General features: G+C 46.5%; 1 protein-coding gene across 16 annotated transcripts in view; it reads right to left on the bottom strand.

Annotated features, from left to right (window-relative positions):
- Window positions 1–876: 876 nt before the first annotated feature.
- Window positions 877–21,013, bottom strand: part of IKZF1 (IKAROS family zinc finger 1) — a 96,728-nt gene continuing 76,591 nt past the window's right edge. For 5 of the 16 annotated variants that reach the window (XM_077303302.1, XM_077303296.1, XM_077303301.1 and 2 more), the window contains 6 exons: window positions 19,524–19,583; window positions 15,382–15,636; window positions 12,880–13,047; window positions 10,212–10,337; window positions 7,932–8,066; window positions 877–3,658 (listed from right to left, as the gene is read on the bottom strand). In XM_077303302.1, coding sequence (XP_077159417.1) covers window positions 2,949–3,658; window positions 7,932–8,066; window positions 10,212–10,337; window positions 12,880–13,047; window positions 15,382–15,636; window positions 19,524–19,583 — 1,454 coding nt within the window. In that variant the 3' untranslated portion in view covers window positions 877–2,948. Of the gene's footprint in view, window positions 3,659–7,931; window positions 8,067–10,211; window positions 10,338–12,879; window positions 13,048–15,381; window positions 15,637–18,346; window positions 18,432–19,523; window positions 19,584–21,013 lie in introns of those variants that run through there. The other 11 variants (XM_077303299.1, XM_077303304.1, XM_077303307.1 and 8 more) reach the window with 8 other exon arrangements.

Raw genomic sequence — 21,013 nt, forward strand, 5'->3', positions numbered from 1 at the left:
GCCTTGACTAGATGCACTTTTGCTGGCAGGGTGATGTCTCTGCTTTTTAGGATGCTGTCTAGATTTGCCATAGCTTTCCTCCCCAGGAGCAAGCGTCTTTTAATTTTTTTGCAGTCCCCATCTGCAGTGATCTTGGAGCCCAGGGAAATAAAATCTGTCACTATCTCCATTTCTTCCCCAACTATTTGCCAGGAATTGAGAGGGCCGGATGCCATGATCTTTGTTTTCTTGATGTTGAGTTTCAAGCTAACTTTTGCACTCTCCTCCTTCACCCGCATCAACAGGCTCTTTATTTCCCCTTCGCTTTCTGCCATTAGTGTGGTATCATCTGCATATCTGGGATATTTGGGATTAAACATGAAATTCGTATGGAATGAGTTGTGAATTTGGTGGTCATTTTCAGCATCTGCTTCAAGAAATTTCTGTTTTCCTATTCACTTTTGATTATTTTCTCTCTGACTCCCCCTTGCCCGTCATTCACAACCGCAAAGGTCCTGCTGGTATATTCTTAGAATGAAAAGTTCCGAGTGAGTTTTGTTGCAAAATGATATTCTTCACTTTCAAATAAAACTATACATACATCCTGATTTTTTTAATGAAACTTGCTTCCATTTTTTTAAAAAGGTGTACAATGGTCCGTAAAACAACTGAGGTTACAATATAAAACCACCAAAAAATGTGTTTAGTATAAGTATAAAAAGACGGTGCTGAGCCAAATTCAAGGCCATGAGTTATGAAAAGCTATTTACTGCTGTGAAACATTATTTAATAATTACTCTCCATGTAAAAGAATTCAACCAGTTCATCCTTCTAAGTTGTCCAGAACAGGAGTAGCTCACGAAGTCCCATTGATCAGAACCATAAATTAAAAAATACCAAACTCAGTAGTACATTTTATTTTCAAATAAGACAAGAACTGTTCTGTGAGCTTCGCAGAGAGGGGGCAGCAGCCCCCCACCCTCCATGACCCACAGACTATTCTTTCTGATAACAGTGTCACTTACTAATACGCTAAGTCACTAAACTGCATTTGCTTTCACTATCCATCAGGTAATTGTGTGATAAATAGGAGAACTAGAACAAAGGAATGCAATCACGTTGATAACAGCTTGATATCTATACAAGTGTAGCTATGATACATAGAAAACCACAGATTAGAGTGCAGGTAAGCCAAAATGAGCTAGTACAGCGTGCTGTAAGATAGCTACTTTCCAATTTTTTTTTTTTCGAGTTCCCCTCTCCCATAAGAGACTTGGTCAATTTTAAGTGATTTCCCCCCTGCTACAGACTCTTGTGTGTTCTTGTGGGTGTTCAGAGCTATATGAACCAGGATTATCCAATACAGAGCTGAAAATAACACAATGGGTTTCGTGTGGCGAAAACTGAGCCAAGTGAAGAGAAATAAGACATTGTTTTTGGCAGTCTTTTAGCAAATTTTCTTTGCATGCATAATACCCCCTGGGCTTGTCGCTGTGTGAGAGAGACAAATCCTCTCTCTGTGATGCATAATACCCCCTGGGCTTGTTGCTGTGTGTGAGAGACAAATCCTCTCTCTGAACTCAGAAAAGATAGGGGAGGGATTTTTTCCTACCCATAAAAGCAAAATAAGTTTTGTCCAAGATAAAATGTGTGTTTTTGCAGCTGTGGTTTTGCCACATTACTGCATGTCTTTGGCCGCCCCAAAGCAGGAATGAACAATAAGGGAACAATTGCTCAAAAGTGCCAATGCACTGTCCCTCATTTTAATAGATGTTTTATAAAAAGAGACTCTTGCGATTTTAAATGTGGCAGACAGTTTGATGAGGCAGACGGAAAGTTTATCAACCGTAAGCCAAATCCATTGACTGAAAATGCATGATCCAAAGTCTGTGTGTGTGTGTGTGTTCCACTAGAGTGGTTCAGATGTTTGCCAAAAATATGGTCTCATGCAGGTGAGCTGAAGCAGGCATACTGGGCAACATCTCTTGATGCATGCTGCTATTGTTTTTCTCACCTAGGTAGCACTGTCATTTTTAACAGTGAAGTTGTCCACACCAGCACATGCAAGAAACTGTACATGCGCAGTAGAGGATCAATTTATTATTGTTGCATAGCAGACTCCCCCTCACAGCGTTGGAAAGTTCTTTACATTCGCACAGCCTTTTGTGGCCTTACAGTTTGACAGAAGCAGAAGAAAGTCCTTCTCTTGGCAACTATGCAGTCCACTAGACTGCACTTTTGTGGCCTGGATTTGACCTCAGCCATTCATTTACCTTTGACTTAACTGACACAAATGCTGCAACTTCGAATCCTGTTTAGAATAATCAACAAAAATGGTACCCATAATAAACACAACAGTAGTCCTTCTGCCTGCCATTCCTGGTATGGAGAAAACTCACCAAGAATGCTCAATGATGGTGCCTGAAGAGATTTATAAGGCTGAGATAATTGGCAAATGTACAATATTTTTAGCCTGTCCTAGATGTGTATTATAGCTCTTGTTAAGTGCCATATAAGTATGGACATCTGAAAAATACACATGGAGTAGGAAGTGTCATTTCAGAACATTGGCAGAGAAAAATGACAATACTAATTCTGTCTTTCTCGTTTTCAATTGAATTTGGATATGAGTGTGCAGTTAACTGCCATGCATGAAAAGGGAGGGAGGAGGGGCGGTTGACAAGAACTGCTAGCAAGAAAAGACTTCCTCAAGATAACTAAAAAAGCTCCGACTTACTTTACTAATGGCTTCTATCTTTACTAATGGCTTCTATCTTTTTCAGGAAAAAGCATCAATAGGAAGAACATAAAGTTGAAATGGGCATGTGTGTGCTACCAAGGGGAGTCCATTTATGGGGCCCAGCCTTATGATTTGCATTAGATGTTGCCCTATTGTTTGTATGTGTTTCAGAACTGGAGGGAAGTGAGAGGGGCCACCAATGTGATCGTGCAACTCTAATATGCGGGAATTAACTCATGCGGAAACGGTGCTCCCCTCGAGTTATATGAGAAGAGAACTCATACCTGTCCTGGCTGCGGTAGCCACACATGTTGCATTCAAAAGGATCACGGAACCCGTGACAGCCCATGTGGATGGTGTACATTACATGATCTAAGAACAAGACTCTACAATGTTCGCATATGTAAACTTTCACTTGCTCCCCATTGCCGCTGATGACTTTGAAAGCATCTTGGGAGCCATCGCTGCCTGCTCTTAGGACATCGTATTGCCTGTGTTCTTCTTTAACAGAGAGGCCGTTGCGTGCATGAGGCGCTATGTGATTTGTCAGGTAAATCAAACCACCGCGTTCCTCGTTGTTGCTCTCTGTGTCAGTGGAGTCATGGCCGCTGTTGCTGGGTGACGGGTCCCTTTCTGATGAGATCGATTTGACCTTAGAAAGCAAGAGCAAGTTCTCTACTGCACCGTCCTGAGCGACATGACCGGAGCGGGCGTGGTGGTCCCCAGGGGGCTTATGGAGCGGGTGACACATTGGGCTGGTGACCGGCACAACCTCAGACCCCCCTGGTGGGGTTTGCATCAGGGGGCGCAACGATTCTGCCCCTAGGTAGCTGATCGCATTGTTGATGGCCTGATCCATGACGTGGGTTTGCATCATATCGTTCTCTTTCTCGAAACTGATGGTTGCATCATAAGGAACCTCCGGCATGCACTTCTCCCCTGCAAACAAAAATGGCAAGAAGCTAAGCACAACGGGAGGCTCAGCCAATCACAGCTGACTGGGGCATTGCTATGCTCGTCTACATCTGATTCTTTCGTGACCGGTTTAATCTTTTGTGCTTTTTAAATGAGAAAAAATGCTCAGCTGCAAACATTTTGATAAAGAAATTGAAAAGTACAGCAGTACTGCATGGCGGATCACATCCCAAACAGTTCAGTTGTCTTATAGCCCCGACCTGGATGCCAGATCTCATCAGATCTCATTAGGCAAGCAGGGTCTGCCTTGGTTAGTATTTGGATGAGAGACATCCAAAAGAAAATCTACAATCATGATGCAGAGGTTAGGCAATGGCAAGCCACCTCTGAATGTTTCTTGCCTGGCTGCCAAACAGCCCTGCAATATTAGGATTTCCTGGCTGCACTACACATACCCCATACGATAAATAAATAATATTTGTCTTATATTTTTAACTAACTTGCACACTGGTTTTTAAAAATTCTTTGGAGAAACCAATGCACAGAAATGGACTGGAGAAACTGAACTCTGATGCCTTTTTCTGACCTCAAGATTTTATTATTTTATCACATTAACAACACCTGTCAACATTTTATTTCAGTTTAAAATAGGGTGGAGTTACAGAGCCTATTGTAAGCAAACAGAATGAACCAGAGATTTTTGTTGAATAGCAAACCCCCCTCACAGTGTTGGGAGGTTCTGTGGGCCATTCCACATTCGTCCGAAATAGCACAATGGTTACTAATTGAAATCGCTACAGTTTTGCCATTATGCACAACGTCGTTGACAATCTGCAACACTCCTGAAACCGATCTGCAAAAAGCGCTTCGTTGTAGCGCTTTCAGGGAAATCCGAAAAAGTGGATTCACTCTCCGGAAAGCGCTACACTCCTGCAACCAATCTGCAACACTAGCAGGAAAGTTCTGTGCGTTACCATTGTTGCGGTTTCTGCAAAGTCCCTCCCCCTGGCTCTCTCCTCTGATCTTCCGGCGAAACGATCGCCATTTTTTTTTCTCCGAGCGAGCGGAGATCAACGCACCAGCGAGCCTTCGTTTACCCAGTGAGGCTTCCCCGGCTGCAGCCCCTCTGTTTAAAGTCACCAAGCACAAGCATCGCAGAGGCCCGTTTGCTGGTTTATTTTCACTTTATTTTTCACACTGTTTTCGGCCGAAAATCGCGCCCGTGAGGGGGGGGGATTTTTTTTTTCACTCGGGGGGAGCGTGGCAACGATGAAACGGCAGCTCAAACACCACCTGCTAGCTGGATGGGTCTCTCCGTTGCAACTAATCAATGCATATTCATTGCAACGGGTGTTTTTTTTTTTTTTAAACCTTTCTTAAAGGGAAAGGGGCTGTTTGGGAGCATGATAACGGCCTCCATTGGCTGCTTGACGGCCAGGGGCGGGACACAGCTTAGCAATAGCGCTTCCTTTCTAGCGATTTTTGCAGAGACCGGAACCCTGTGGGAAATGATAGAAACGCAACTGGATTCCACTACAAAGGCAGGTATGCATTACGCCGAATTCCACTATTTAAAATGGTGATTTTTCATTCAGCAAACAATTTGCGGTTCCGGTGCGGAATGGCTCTTTGTGTTCATACAGTAATTTGTGGCCTTACAGTTTGACAGCAGGAGAAGAAACTCCCTCCCTTGTAAGGTGAACAGATTGTCCCACTTTTGGAGGGACATCTGGGGGAACCTTGCCAATTGTACTTATGTTGAAATTATAATATATATATTACAATACTATTTTTGCGTTCTATGTGTGGTGTCCCACTTTACCAATGTTAAAATCTGGTCCCATTACTCCCTTGGGAACTGTGTAGTCCACTAGAAGCTGGTACATACATAGATATGAATTCTTTTTATCTGCCAGATTTCCCTTATGATGAAAGCAGCTCAGCATAGAAGCAACTGGCCTGGAAGAAACTCCTCCAAACCATTTCCCTTTCCTGAAGCCTAACACAGCTTGACCTTGACATGGATGGCCGAGGCTAGCCCAATTTCATCAGATCTCGAAACTCTCCGTTGTCTTAATCCCTTTCTCTGTGATCTCTGAGTCTTCAGTTTCAAGAAGAAGGTTCCATGTCAACTCTTAAGAAGTAGCCAAGAGCACAAGAGAAGTCACAAGGGGAGTGACCCCTAGATAGGGAAACGGAGGATTGCCAAGGACACTTTTTTTAATGCTTGCTTGTTCCATTATGTTTGCTTAAATAGTGTGTATTTTTATTTTCTTCCTTTCGCTTTCCCTCAAGCTTTTCTGGTCTCTGTGACCAAGATAACCCCTGTCCAGTCCACACCTGAGGGGCCACAGAAGGGGCCATAGTGAAACACGGCTTCCCTAAAGCGTTCATCTGCATTGATCTCCTTGTTAGTGAGAGTGGAAAGAGAAGGAGATGCCGAGATGCCCTGAAATGCACTGAAATGACTTGCTTGAGAGCGGGTGGTATAAAAATTGAAAATAGTTAAATAAATTTTTTAAAGGGAGAAGAGCTCTTTATTGACAAAGTGGCAGAGGGTGCCTGAGTGGCAGAGGGTGCTTGACCTTCACATGGGAGCCCTGGAAGGAAAACTAATTAGCTGCTGATGGCAAAAATACCCAGGGAGAAAGAGGGAGAATCAGGATGAAGAAGAACTTTACTGGGCAAGAAATCCAGGATGGTTGCATAACTTCTGGGCAGAAATGAGGGCTTGTGAACCCCATTTCCTCACACAACCTTCCAAACCCATGGGCTTAGGTGTCACTGTGTTTAGGACTGCACTAACAGTCTCTACACCAAGAATTAATTGTGCAATTTCCAGAAATACTTGAGCCTTTGCATTTTTCCTGTACAAAGCAAATTGTCACACTACTCCAGAATGGCAAATTATAGTAATCCAAAGGACAACTGAAAAGATAACTTTGCTTTTGGGAGGAATCAAAACTAAAGGGAATTTGGGGCATCTTGATGAGGCACAGATGAAACTTCCAACTTTTGACATTTCTTCTCAAATTGCCATTCTGGTAAGTTTTGACAATGTGCTCTGAGTAGCTGACAGGAAATGCTGCTCTTTCAGACCTTGTGTTTTCTATTTTTCCTTCCCACGAGGGCAGACAGGGAAAGGCAGAAATTGGGGGTGGCACCTATGCCCAGAGCAGAACACACAGCTCTTAACCAAACAGCTCTTCTACACACTAGAACTCACGGGCATTCAACAGAACCAATGGGCAGTTTTTAAGAGTGGACAAAAGGAAATACTGCTTCATAACAAGAGCGATTAAAATGTGGAATTCGCTGCCAGAGGTTGTCGTGATGGCCACAGGAACAAACAACTTTAAAATGGGGTTAAATATTCATGGAGGATAAGTCTGTTAATGGCTACTAGCCATGGTGATTAAAGGGAACCTCCATGTTCAGAGGTAGTCTGCCTTTGAATCCCAGTGTCAGAAGGCAACATCATGGGAAAGCCTCAGCCTCTATGCCCTGTTGTGGGTCCTCCAGTGGAACTGGTTGGCAATTGTGTAAAGCAAGATGCTGGACAAGATGGACCCCTGGTCTGACCCTGCAGGGCAGTCTCCGATACAAAGGTCCCAGACGATTTAGGGCTTGAAAGGTGAGAACCAACACCTTGCTTGATTTGGCCCTCAACCTGGAGCCACTGCAGGGCAGGTGAGGACCTGGAAATTCTATGAACACAGCTACCCATCTTGAAGGGATGGTAAAGGATCATTCCTAGCCCTAGGGAGGCTCACCTGGCCTTGACCAGGGCCAGGGCCTCTTTGGTCCTGGCCCCTACAAAGGAGCTGCGGGACATTGGGGAGCTTTCTGCTTTCCGACCTGTAAAACGTAGGTCTTCCAACAGGTGTTTACCATCTTGGCACTGAACATCTGGCTCCCCCATGCTGCCTCTGAAAATATTGTGTTAGGAAATAATGGTTTTCACTATCTTTGAAAGTATTGTAATTGATATTGGGTTTTAATGGGATTGGATGGGCTTTTATTGTCTTGTTGGATTTTTTTGTGTGACCCACCGTGACCCGGTCTCTGAGAGCAGAGGGCTAGAAATCTTAATAATAATAATAATAATAATAATAATAATAATAATAATAATAATAATAATAATAATAATAATAATAATAATATTGCCAGAGCAAAGAACAGCTACGATTGACAGGCAGGCAGTGGGGGTGGGGGATCCAATCGCAACGCACAATACATGTCAAACAGGAAAAAAAATCCAACTAGGTAAAGGAGGCAGCAAGCATCCAACTCTTACCCACAAATTTCTGAGGCATAGAACTCTTACGTTTGGCAACGTTCCTCGCGAGTCTGTCCAGCACGAGGGATCGCTCGGATCCCGCTTTGCACAGGTCTTCAGCCATCTCACGCTGGCTTGTTTCCTCTTTCAAGACTGGAAGTTAAAGGACACGAGACAACTTAGGAGGCTCACTGGCTGCCTGGCTAGACACTGAGACACGGTCGGGAGATGGCAGGCATGCTTTCCCCCAAAAAGGAGAAGCAGTTTTGGGCACCCACTACTGGTGCTGGCAGGCAAAGAACATAGACAAGCGGCTTTGCTCATCCCTCCCCTCCCCGCTTGGGAATAAACAGACAGATGCCAAACAGCACAATCGGCAGAAGAACAACTGCTAGTTTTTTATACCCTGCTTTTGACTACCCAGATGAGTCCCAAAGTGGCTTCCCAAACACCTTTCCCTTCTTCTCCTCACCTCAGACATCCTGCAAGGTAGGTGGGGCTGAGAGAGCTCTGAGAGAACTGCTCTGCAAGGGCATCTCTAAGAGAACTGTGACTGGCCAAGGTCACTTAGCTGGCTGCATGTGGAGGAGGAGTGGGGAATCAAACCTGGTTCACCAGATTATGGGCTGCCGCTCTTTAACCGTTCACCATGCTGACTCTCTTTTACAAAAAAGCAAGCACCTTAGAAGCAAGGTGAAATATTGGCCTCAATATTATTAGAATTAAGAGGAACAGTCCTGTTTGTAACACTTTGTAAAGAAAGGTGCCTTGAAACACACACAGAGTGCTATGTTCTCCCCAAGAGGAAACAATAACTATTTTTTCTACCCCCATGGCTTCTTTGTGAGCAGGCAGTGGAGTGATTCCAAATCAAGCTGGCCCCTGTAACTCTAGGGTTCAGTCATTTCTAAGGGAACAAACACCCATACCTGCTTCCTCCAGCCCCCCCAACTCACACAAACAACCCCCCCCCCATCACCACCATTCAGTATCTCAAAAATTCCCTCCTCAATCCAAACTGTTTCAGCCACATAAACAACGATCTGGGATGAGTGGAGCTGCATTAGAGCCTGTATTGGCTCAGTCCCGGAAGGTGCCAGTCTCCACTGAGTCACCCGCCATAGCATCCGTGCACCCTGGATGACAGAGGGCATCTTCCCAACTGGAGGTGAAGCTGGGGGTATATGCAACATTTTGTTCCTTTGTTTTATTATAAATACTATAAAGCTGGCCTGGGTTAGTATTTGGAGGGGAAACCTGCAAGGAAACCCAGGGTCATCACGTGGAGGCAGGCAATGGCAAGCCACCTCTGAACATCTCTTGCCTGGCTGCCAGACGATCCTAGAATCGTAGGATCTCCTGGCAAAACGACACATATGCCCTATGATGCACAAAGAGATGCCAGCTACAAGGAAGACATCGGGTATTCCCGACTCCCAAACATAACTGTCTGTGAGAATCACAACTAGATATCTTCTGTGACACTGGGAAGAAGACATACATCAGTCTACCGGAACTAAGCCTCAACAAATAGAGACGGTACAAACTAAGTCTGTGAAACGGCCCTCTGGCACCAGGCCAAGGGGGTGGCAGGTGAAAGGGGATGAGCGAGAGGGTTGTGAGTGTCCTGCATTGTGCAGGGGGCTGGACTAGATGACCCAGGAGGTCCCTTCCAACTCTATGATTCTAGGATTCAGTGGTTGAGGCAAGGCCAGCCTAGATGTTCTATGGGTCTCCCTCCTTTCTTCTCCGTGGTTCTCCTCCCCCAGTGCAAAGGTCCCCTCTATATGGGGCATTTTTTCTGGCTACGATTGCAGTTACTGAATTTGCTGACCATCTTGTATGGAACAAATTGTATTTTATTATGTTTTTATAGCTTTTAAATGAATACTATGGTTGGAAAACACCCCGAGCCTGTCATAGGGGAGGGATGGTCTATAAATGTAATTATAAATAAAACAAACAAATAAAATTATGCTGTATACTAACCTCTCCTATATATATATATGGATTGGCAACTTGCATTTCAATGTATCTGAGCAGGTGCACATGTGCATGGGAAACTTATACCTGGCATAAAACGGCCACTGGACTCAAACTTTGTTCTGCTGCTTCAGACGAATTCACTCAGATCTGTCAAGCTACCTGTTGCAGCATTGTGGACAGTAAAACTATTGGGGCACCAGTGGCTGATGGGGTTCCTTATTTAGTTGGACTGACACAGTTTGCTATGGCACCAGACTGTGCAGGACACGATATAGACACATTTCATTGTGCCTTTCTGTTCCATTTTCTTACCAGGGTAAAGACCACTCGAGAGGTTCATAGTTTGCAAATAGTTGTGGCAACGCTCCTTATGTTCTTCCAATGAGCTCCGTTGCTTATAGCTCCGGCCGCAATATCCACATTTGTGGGGCTTGCCAACTGAAAAGCAGGTAAAAAATGGGATTAAATTGTTGGGTAACACAATTCTGACAGTAATTATGAACCAAGGAGATGCAAACGCTTAGAATCCATGGTCCAGAAGTAGAAGAAAATAGAATAAAGAAAAGCAATTAGCGTTTGTAGGGAGATATTCTTTCATATTTGTAAAACCCCCAACACATTTCACATCAAACTTCTTCAGGGAGACATCCCTTCCAATTCTCAGTAGATAGAAGAAGAAGAAGAAGAAGAAGAAGAAGAAGAAGAAGAAGAAGAAGAAGAAGAAGAAGAAGAAGAGTTGGTTCTTATATGCCGCTTTTCCCTACCCGAAGGAGGCTCAAAGGGGCTTACAGTCGCCTTCCCATTCCTCTCCCCACAACAGACACCCTGTGGGATGGGTGAGGCTGAGAGAGCTCTGATATCACTGCCCGGTCAGAACAGTTTTATCAGTGCCGTGGCGAGCCCAAGGTCACCCAGCTGGTTGCATCTGGGTTAGTGCAGAATCGAACCCGGCATGCCAGATTAAAAGTTCGCACTCCTAACCACGACACCAATCTAGAGAGATAGCTTTTATTATACGGGCCAAAGGCTTTCACAATGGGATAATAAAAATCTAAATCAGGTAAAAGAGATAATGACAGATAAAATTCCACAAACAATTTAATATATGATAGCCAGAATTCATAAGTCTAGAGATAGCATTTGGAAACATAAGAGTTGGAATCCGACAACAGAAAAAAATCAATTTATCATGCTCTGACGTTGTGGGTACATCTGGTATTAATCTTAAAACACACTTATTCCACTCAGCATAGAGGGGACATGCTAGGATATAATGGGTAAGGTCCTCAGCTTCCAGGTTTCCACAGATACTGAGAAGTGGGGATCTTGAAATACACAAGAATCAACCAAAATGCAATGCTCTAGGTATAACTTGAAACCCTATAAAGGTAAAGGCCATCATTAATGGAATGGTGGGAATATTAGCCTGGTAAGGGGTTCTTATGTGATCTTAAAAAAATTAAACCAAGGAGCAGCTGTCTGACTGTGAAATTAGGAAGCTAACAATCACAGACTCTATAGGATAAATCCAGTCATGGCGATCTGGTCTAGTAGCCTAATCTCTAAGCCAGTCCCTGATACGGAATACGGTTCCTTCTCTAATAAAAGTGCTGATTTACGGAAAGGATGGACAACTAGCACACTGGCACCTACTTACAAAAAAGGGGATGAGAACGACCCACATAATAATTACCACATAATTACCATTGAAGCTGTATGGTCGATATGTAAATCGTAAATTCGAGGAAGGGACAGAAGAGAACTGTGTCATATGTCCACATCAAATTGGATTTTAAAAGGGTCACTCTGCAATCGAGCAGATTCTCAGTGGAATGTTACTTTCCCTTCTGTAATTATGCCATTGAAAGTAGGGCTGGGGGCCTCAGCAGTCAAAGCACCCAACCCTAATTGAAAGGAAGTATTAATACTCACAGAAGGGAAAGTAACATTCTACTGAGAACCTAAAGCGATAGCCCCCTGAAGAAGTTTGATACGAAATGTGTTGGGGTCTCACAAATATTATAGATTCTTTCCCAAAAAGCACCATCCCCCCCCCCCCCCTATTTTCTACATAAAACTTGGTGTGTCCTTCTTCTTTTTCCATCCAGAAGAAGGCAATGGATAACCACCCTTGGTTATTTATTAGATTTCTAGACCCTGCTCTTCTCCCCACACAAGCCAGCTTTCAAGATTGTTTTCCTCTCCTCAGTTTTAGGCTGAAAGTGACTGGCCCAAGGTCACCTGGTGAGTTTCAATCGCTGAATAAGAATGGGATCCCATGTCTCCCATATCCCAGTCGGACACTCTAAAGCGGGGGTCGTCAACCCCCGGTCCGCAGCCCGCTACCAGGCTGCAAAGGCCTCGGTGATGGGCCGCCACGCCTGCCTCTCCCCCCCCTGCAGAGAGAAGCTCACCAGGCCGTGAGAGAAGTGGCCGCTTCACTCCCGGCCCGGCTAACTTTTTGCTGTGGGGGGGGAGGAGGCAGGCGTGGCCGCCAGCACACCAGTGGGCACAAACGTGCATGTGCGGAGCTCCCGCGCATGCGCGTTTTCACCACCAAGGGACACTAATGCACATGCGTGGTACCCGGGCCACCGGCACCGGCTCTTTGCCACCCCCGGAGGTTGTCCTCAACCTTAAAAAGGTTGGGGACCGCTACTCTAAAGCAAGACTCCCCAAACTTTTTGAGCTGGTGGCTAATTTTGGAATCCTGTGAGTCTGGTGGGCTCAATCTGCTGCAGAAGGCAGAACTAGAGTCTCGACACAAAATGGCTGCCAAAGCTTCCCTTCAGCCACACAACAATGATCCTCCAAAGCAACTTTCTAGAAAACCTGAACAGCCAATCAGAAGCCTAGCCGGAGAAAATCCCCGCCTGGCTCCACCCACTTGGTAAAAACAATTGGCGAGCATCCAGAAAGGTGTCAGCAGGTGACCCTATTAGGGACCCCCATGCTAGAATTCTCGCCTGTGCACACCTACCAGAATGGGTCCTCAGGTGGCCGGTAAGAGCGTCTCTCCGGCGACAAGCGTAGTTGCACAAGTGGCACTTGAACGGCTTTTCACCGGAGTGCAGCTTGATGTGGCGGAGCAAGTTGCCTTTCTGGGTAAAGGACGCCCCACACTGATTACACTGGAAGGGCCGTTCGCCTACGGGGAGAAGGAGAGGGGGGACCGGTGAGGACATGGTGGGAGGAAGCCGGTTTCCGTGAGGAAGTTGTTTTCCGACTGGCACTCTCTGACTTCCACCGGCTGCAGGTTTGATAGAACACGAGCTTTTCAGACTGAACCTGCCAGCGCCTCAACGCTTCAGTGGCTGGGTCAATTTGATCTGAAAATCTAATTTTTTTTTTCTAAATCAGAATGGCACATCACAATGCAAATTCAAACTCATTTAAATAAAGTGACTGCAACATTTTGTGTTGAAGACCCACTCTTCCTGATCAGCAGTTTTGGAATAAACCAATATCCAATTTTGCATGTTGTGGCATTTGGTGGTTTTTTTTTTAATGTGGCTTTTTTCAAAGGGTCTTTAAAATATGCCACTGAAGCAGCAAAATAAAAAGGAAACTCATTAAAAATGCATTTCAGGATCACAAGTTCATTTCAGCGTTACATTCTTATATTTAAATGAAAGGCACTTCATTATAACAGTTATAATAACTTCTTTTCATTTACATTTTCCCTGTATTTTCCCTTTCAATTTCTTCTCCATTACCTGGCTGTCCCTAAGCAGCCAAATCAGGAAAGAGACAGAAGAAAAAGAAATGGGGAGGGACACACACACACACACACACACACACTCACACAAAAAGAGAAGTTAAGACAGTGAAAAGGAAATGGCTTCTTCTGCTCAGAACTCTAAGCCCTCCTTGTACACAGAACACTTGCCGCAGAAATTGTGTGAGTGCTCTTTACTTTGTCCAACTTTAGGAGAAACAGAAACCCAGAATTATCGGTATAATAAATTGCCAGACTTTACCCAAACTGATCAGTAACACGAAGACCTCTAAATTCGACTATATTATCATTATGATTGTTATTGGCTGGAGAGTGGCTCTTGTGTTTGATATAAGGGCTTGCGTCACCGCTGTCAATGGAGCAAATGATTAAAAACAACAACAACAACACACCTGAGTTTTGTCAAGTTCTTAATCAATTGTCTGGTTACTCTGTCGCTGAATTATACACAACTTTGCATGTCACCCAGCCTGAATCTGGATGCCTTTTTAAAAGTTGTGAGACGGTTCACGATAGCAGCCACCGCCTGCCTTAAGGGCCTATTCCGGATGGTCAGGCCTTCTTGATGATCTGCTGGCAGTGCAAAGTGCCTGTGCAAAGCAGCCTTGGACAACAAACAAGCGTCTACCGATTCCGCACAGGTTGGTTTCAACTAACGTTTGGAACTAGCTTAGCTGGAAAGCGGGATAAAATTAAAGTATATAAATCATTAAGATTACTTTAAAACTTATTAGTGAAATTGTACATCTCATCCAAAGTCAATCGGCAGAGAATGTTTGGGAGTTCAGGGTCCCATTTGGATGGCAATATAGGTAACAAGGCATGTCTCCATCCACACCACTGAACTGATGTCACAATGTAGATGTCAAGCCCAAACACGCACTCCAGTCCCAACACATGTCTGCCTTCCACGTGTGCATGTGCATGTCCAATGATGGGGTGAATCTAGTAAATTTCTCCACTATGGGCTGAATCTAGCTGAGTCAACTGCGGGCTGAATCTAGTCAATTTCTCAACTCAGTCTCACCTGATGCCCAAGGTCATTACGTCCCCCACCTTATTATGTCCCCCATCTCACACAGCTTTGGTCCAAGTATTTCCCACGAATTTTCCCCTGCAGAGCCTTTTTAGTGGTCAAAGGGGACCTCCTCCCTTTTTCACCAGGGAGGAGTTGCATCCAAAAGCCACTTGGATGTGACTGTATCTGTAGAGCAGGCTTCCTTCACTTTTCTTAACATTGAGAAACCCCTGAAACATCCTTCAGGCTTCAAGAAACCTCAGAAGTGGTGCAGGTATGGTTGGGAAGCAGAGCTGTGGACACGCCCACTTGGGGCCACTCCCCTTCCGACCCCTCCAGGCCCATCATTGGTCATTTTGGGAGAGGGGGCAGGTTGACATAGTTATATATGGTCACATCACCCAATAAATGTTTAACACAGTTAAAAATATTTTTAACAATTAATTAACTCCCACTCATTCAAGAAACCCTTCCAAGGCCACCAAGAAACCCCCGGGTTTCATGAAGCCCTGCTGTAGAGGTTTCCACCACACATCTCTCTCCCCTACTGAATGAGGCTGGCCGTGGAATCAGTTGGCTGCATGGAAAAAGTGCTCTTTGGCACGAGATGAAAAACCATAAATATCCACACTGGAAGCAAGAAACAAGGTGCTCAGAAGATTCTCATAAACAAATATCTTCCCACTAAGGTGGCTAAAGAAGAAAGAAAGTCCGCCAGGCCTTACCCGTGTGGCTTCTCTTGTGAACCATGAGCACATTGGGACCGATGCAAATGATCCCACAGATATCACACTTTAGCTTTCCGTTTGGGAGCCGAATGCCTCCAACACCCGACATGGCTTTGCCGCCACTGTGCGTGCCATTCAATTTCTCTCCCGAGGTCTCAAGCACTCGTAAATCCTCCGCACATTCTTCCCCACTCATTTCACAGGCACGCCCATTCTCTTCATCACTCTGTGTCTCTATTTTAACATCACTGGCTGAAAGAAACAACAGAGGGATGCCGCTCAGCGCATGGTGCTTTGAAACAGGCAAGCAAAGACATCACGGCAAAGAAGTGAGGAGCAGTGCGAAGGCACCGCTAGGCAGGATGGATTCCCAGCAGCCGGAGGCCATCCCAAAGGGGCGCAGCGGAATGGCCGCAAAAGCGCCGGAGAAGGGGCAGGCAATGACCACGGGGTGGGTGACAAGAACCAAGTGTGAGTCCAGCGGCACCTGGGTATGTTTTCATGTGCATGCGCACTTATATCTTGAATAAAACTTTGCCCCAGGTGTCCCAGGACTCTGCTGGATTCAGATGAACCCAGCTGCCCACCTGAATCAATCTAGAAAACCAGCATGGTGTCCTGGTTAAGAGCGTTGGACTCCAATCTGGAGAACCGGTTTTGGTTCTCCACTCCTCTGCTCCATGCATGCAGCTGGGTGACCTTGGGCTTGTCACACTTCTGTTAGGGCCGTTCTCGCAGATCAGTTCTATTAGAGCTCTCTCAGACCTACCCACCTCCCAGGGCGTATGTTGTGAGGAGAGGAAGGGAAGGTGATTGGAAGCAACTTTGGGGCTCCTTCAGGGAATGAAAAGCGGGGAATAAAAAGCCCAGCTCATCTCTACTCTTTTTCTTCTACTTGGAGAGCTCTTAGGTCTCATGTCTGCATCAGGAAGTCTTACATCAAGTGCTGAACCAGGAGGGCCATAAAGTGTCATTCAGGCATGGTGGACTTTTGCCCAGCCTGGACTGTGTTCTGCAGCTCCGGAAACAATGAGGGCTACATAAGATGTGGTTCGGGGATGCTTTCTCAGTAAAGGTCAAGTTTGGTCCTGACTTGTAAGTCAGGTCCTGACTTGCCAACCTCCAGGTAGCACCTGAAGATATCTCAATATTACAATTGATCTCCAAATGACCAAGATCAGCTCCTCAGGAAAAAAATTACTGCTTTGGTAGACAGACTCTATGCCAGGCGTGATCAAACTGTGACTCTCCAGATGTCCATAAACTACAATTCCCATTAGCCCCTGCTGGCAGAGGCTCATGGGAATTGTAGACCATAGACATCTGGATAGCCACAATTTGACTACGCCTGTACTATGCCATAGCATTATACCATACTGATGAAGTCCCTCCTTCTTCCAAATCCCCACTTCCCCAGGCTCAGCTCTCTCCAAATCCAGGGCAAAGCAGGGTCTGAAATGCCTGCTTCTGCTAGGGTTGCCAACTCCAGGTTGGGAAAGGCCTGAAGATTTGGCCAGTCGTGCCTGGGGGGGAGACCGCAGTGGGCTACGATGCCCCAGAGCCCCCCCTCCACAGCATCCCTTTTCTCTGCCATTCCAGGAGATCCCCAGGCCCCTCCTGGAGGTTGGCAGTCCCAGGTAGGCATTAAAACCAGATTCACCATGGTAAGAGGCCATCTAGCACAAAGGTTGAGTCCAGTGGCTGTTGTAAGTTACAAGCATGTGACGGAACCCTGTTGGGCCAGCACAGTGTCTCGGTTAGACTCCTAAGCTAGGAGACCTGAGTTCAAATCCCAACTTGGCCAAGAAACTTAACGGGGCTAACTGATCCCCCTCCTCCCCTCCCCTCCCAGCCTAGTCAACCTCACTGTTTGGCTGTTGTAAGGATGCAATGGGGAAGAGGGGAGAATGACGCCGAAACCACTGTGTGTTTGTGTGGAGGGGTCCCCTTTGGAGAGACGTGGGATAAATAAATTCAACTTGGGGGGTCCAGATTTCTGCAGGCCTAGGGTACAGAATCCAATCGGTGTTTGAATGCTAAAGGAAGAAAAAAACCAGATGAAAATGTCATTTGTTCCTGCTCTTGTTTTCCTATGGCCTTTTTCTTTTCGGTGCACAAGTTATTGAGCAAAGAAACAAAAAACCCAGTGTAACTAGAAAGGCTCCCCCTTCCGTTAGGAATAGGCTGGGGGGGGGGGGGCAGCATTTCTACCACATGCAATGTAAGAACTGTTTCTCCCAGGCAATGGTTCTCTTGCCCAGCGACATTCTGCCACCAGGGGGAGCAAATGGAGCGGAAGAGCCCCCTCATCAGGGAGAGGCCAGCCCAACCGCAGGCCAGGAGGGCCTCGTGCAGGGTTGCCAGTTCTGGGTTAGGGAATATCTGGAGTTTTCTTTTTGGGGGGTGGGGGCTAGAGCCTGGGGAGGGCAGGGTTTGGGGAGGGGGCTCTGCAGGGTACATCACTAAAGAGTACCCTCTCCAGAGCAGCCATTTTCGCCAGGGGAACTGCTCTGGTGACCTCTTAGATTTACAAGTGCTTTCCAGACTACAGAGATCAGTTCCCGTGGAGATAATGGCAATTTTGGAAATTGGATTCTATGGCATTATACTCTGTTGACACCCTCCCCCTCTCCCAAGCCCTCCCTCTCCAGGCTCCACCCCCAAATCCCCATGAATTTCCCAACCAGGAGCTGGCGACCCAAGCTGAATGAGAGGGGCTTCAGGAAACATCAAGGAGTAACATTTTCTTATCATTCTGATCCAGTGATAATTTGTAGGCCCAAAGCTATGACTGACGGCGTCTCTCGTTCCCGGCATGCGGAAAGCAGCTTCGTCCATGGAAGGGGGTCACAACACCCATTCCTACAGGAAATAACTTTGATGGCCTTTTACAAATGGCTTCTCAGCCAACACAGAAGAGGAAGAAGAGCTGTTTTTTTGTACCCCACTTTTTACTACTTACAATTGCCTACCGTTCCTCTCCCCCCAAAAGGCACCTTGTGAGGTGAGAGGGGCCGAAAGAGCTCTGAGATAACTGTGACTGGTCGAAGATCACCTAGCAGGCTGCCTGTGGAAGAGCAGGGAGTAAAAACCAGTTCTCCAGGGAAGAGTCTGCACTTACTTTGTTTATTCCATCGTCAATCCTGTTGAATTCAGATCAATTTGAACTTGGGTCTTCCTCTTCCCCTCCCCATTGAAACAGGAAAGTGCTCTGCACTTGGTTAGGTTAGTTCAGAAGGGGGGGGGAGCCAAGTCTCTTTCTTTCTTTTCTTGAAGGGGGGGGGGAGAAGGGCCAAGCAGGGAGCCTCATTCTTTTCTTGGAGGGGGGGGAAGATCGAAGAAGGCAGAGGAGGGAGGAAAAAAATCCAAGACCGACAGAAATTGAATTAGGGGCTTCTCCTTTAAGGCAAACATGGGCACCTTTGACCAATCAGGGCGTCTCTACCACGGAGGAGAGCCCAGATTCAAAACAGCCTGCTTTCTCAATTCGATTCTTAAAATATTGAGCATTAAAAGCACTCTAAGATATCCCACAATAAAGGTAGGGTCTCTCCGGGTCAATCTTTCTTGCTGCAGAAGTAAAATTTAAATCATCCAAAATCAAAACAGAAATCGCATTCTGTGTAGAGGGCAGGGACTGAGTCGACCTGGGATTGGAATAAAAGCTCTGTGCAGTTTACACCCAGGTTAGAGTTCACTGCTCTTAACCTCTACACCAGAAGTGGCCAAACTGTGGGTCTCCATGGACTACAATTACCATGAGACCCTGCTAGCACAGACATCTGGAGAGCCACAGCTTGGCAGCCCCTGCGCTACCCCACACTGGCTCTCTAATTGCCGAAGGACCTCATGGCAGGGCAATTTTTTGAGAAGGCCCCATGATCTCGGAAGCATCAACTGTGCTTGCCCCTCTCCCACAGCAACCATTTAGCACTAACAGGCAAATAAGTCTCCTCTTTAAGCAGTTTAGCCAAGTGTAACAATAATGGGGGGGGGGGGAACGTGCAAGCAGCAAACGGGAGAACAGAAGGGGAAATATATACGCGGCCTGCTCAGTGGCCACGGAGGGCGTGTAGGAGGGTGACAAGCAATCACGCGCGCGAGGTGGGACGAACGCAAGGCATGCATGGTATACTTACAGGAAAAGGATTTGGGGAGGATGGCGTGGAAGTCCCTAAAGCCTTCGGCCCCATACACAGCTGCAAACAGAGAAGGCAGAGAAGATACTAGGTTGTCAGCTGGCCAGCAGCGCTAGTCACAGAACGACCGGAGTCGTCAATAGCAAGACAGAGACGGGACTGCAAGCGGCGGAGACACGGGAAGGAAAGGGCACGGGGGGAAGTGAGGCAGCAAAAGGTCCCTCTGGTCCTCTGGGAGGGATGGTTTTATTTATTTTTTTCAATTTATTTCCCGCCACTCCCTTGCGGCTCATGATGGGTCATAGTGTCTTAAAACTCCATTAAAACCCCGTTAAAAGACATTAAAACATTACCAACATGGCAGAAGATCAATAAAAACCCGACCCCCCCCCCCCCCACTACTAGCAGAGTGGAGAAGGAGGTCCCGATGATGTTCACTTCAGATCCCAGGGGGGGGGGGGGGCGTAGATCTATTTTGCCAGCCCCGGCCTCCACCATAGACCTGGTGGAAGAGTTCCGTTTTACAGGCCCTGCAGAACGTTGAAAGATCCCACAGGGCCCACAGTTCTCCCGGGAGCTCATTCGAGGCCAGGCATGCTTTCCTAGGGCCGGGAACAACCAGCAAATTTTCACCCGCAGAGCGTAGGGCCCTGCGGGGGGCATAGGGCAACAGGCAGTCCCTCGGGTATGTGGGTCCTAACCCGCAGAAAGCCTCAAAGGTTAAAACCTTGAACCGGATCCGGACAGCAATTGGCAACCAACGCAGCTGCCTCGGCACCGGCTGTATGTGGGCCCTTCAAGATGTGCCAGTGAGGACCCGAGCAGCTGCGTTTTGCACTAGCTGGAGTTTCCGGATCAAGGACAAGGGTAGGCCTGCGTTTGTGATACTTATTGGGATATTTGGTTTGTAAAGGACAACACAGCTGGTTTGCCCAGGGTTATGGGGGGGGGGGTCTGGGCGCATTGTCTCTACATGAGAGACCTGCAGAGCCATGCACCTCCAGGGAAGGCCACGGGGAGAGAGGGAGAGAACAAAACTAGAGAGAGAGGAAGGTGAGGTCTCTCATTTAACTAGATGAGGTAGCACCTCTCAGTGTCCAGGCATGCTGAGTTGCTAACTCAACAATACTCACTCAGTGGTTTGGGAGCCAGCTATGGCTCTTCTGAGCTTCATTCACCAATGTGGCATCTGCCTCATATTTTATGAATGTAGGCAAAGCCCTTGGCCTAGTTGGGCTGGTGTGTGGCAGATTGTTCACACATTGAAACAAGCTGCCACCAGAAGAATAGAAGACAAAGAAGAGCTCGTTTTTTGTACCCCATTTGTTACTACTGAAAGGGTTAGGAACTCACAATTTCCTACCCTTCCGACCCCCACAACTGACACCCTGTGAGGTAGGTAGGTGCTAAGAGAGCTCTGGGAGAATTGCAACTGGCTCAAGGTCACCGAGCAGGCCTCATGTGCCTCCAAGCGGCTGACAGTCGCCTTC

Source organism: Paroedura picta, chromosome 11 (assembly GCF_049243985.1).
Source record: "Paroedura picta isolate Pp20150507F chromosome 11, Ppicta_v3.0, whole genome shotgun sequence".
Taxonomy (NCBI): Eukaryota; Metazoa; Chordata; class Lepidosauria; order Squamata; family Gekkonidae; genus Paroedura; species Paroedura picta.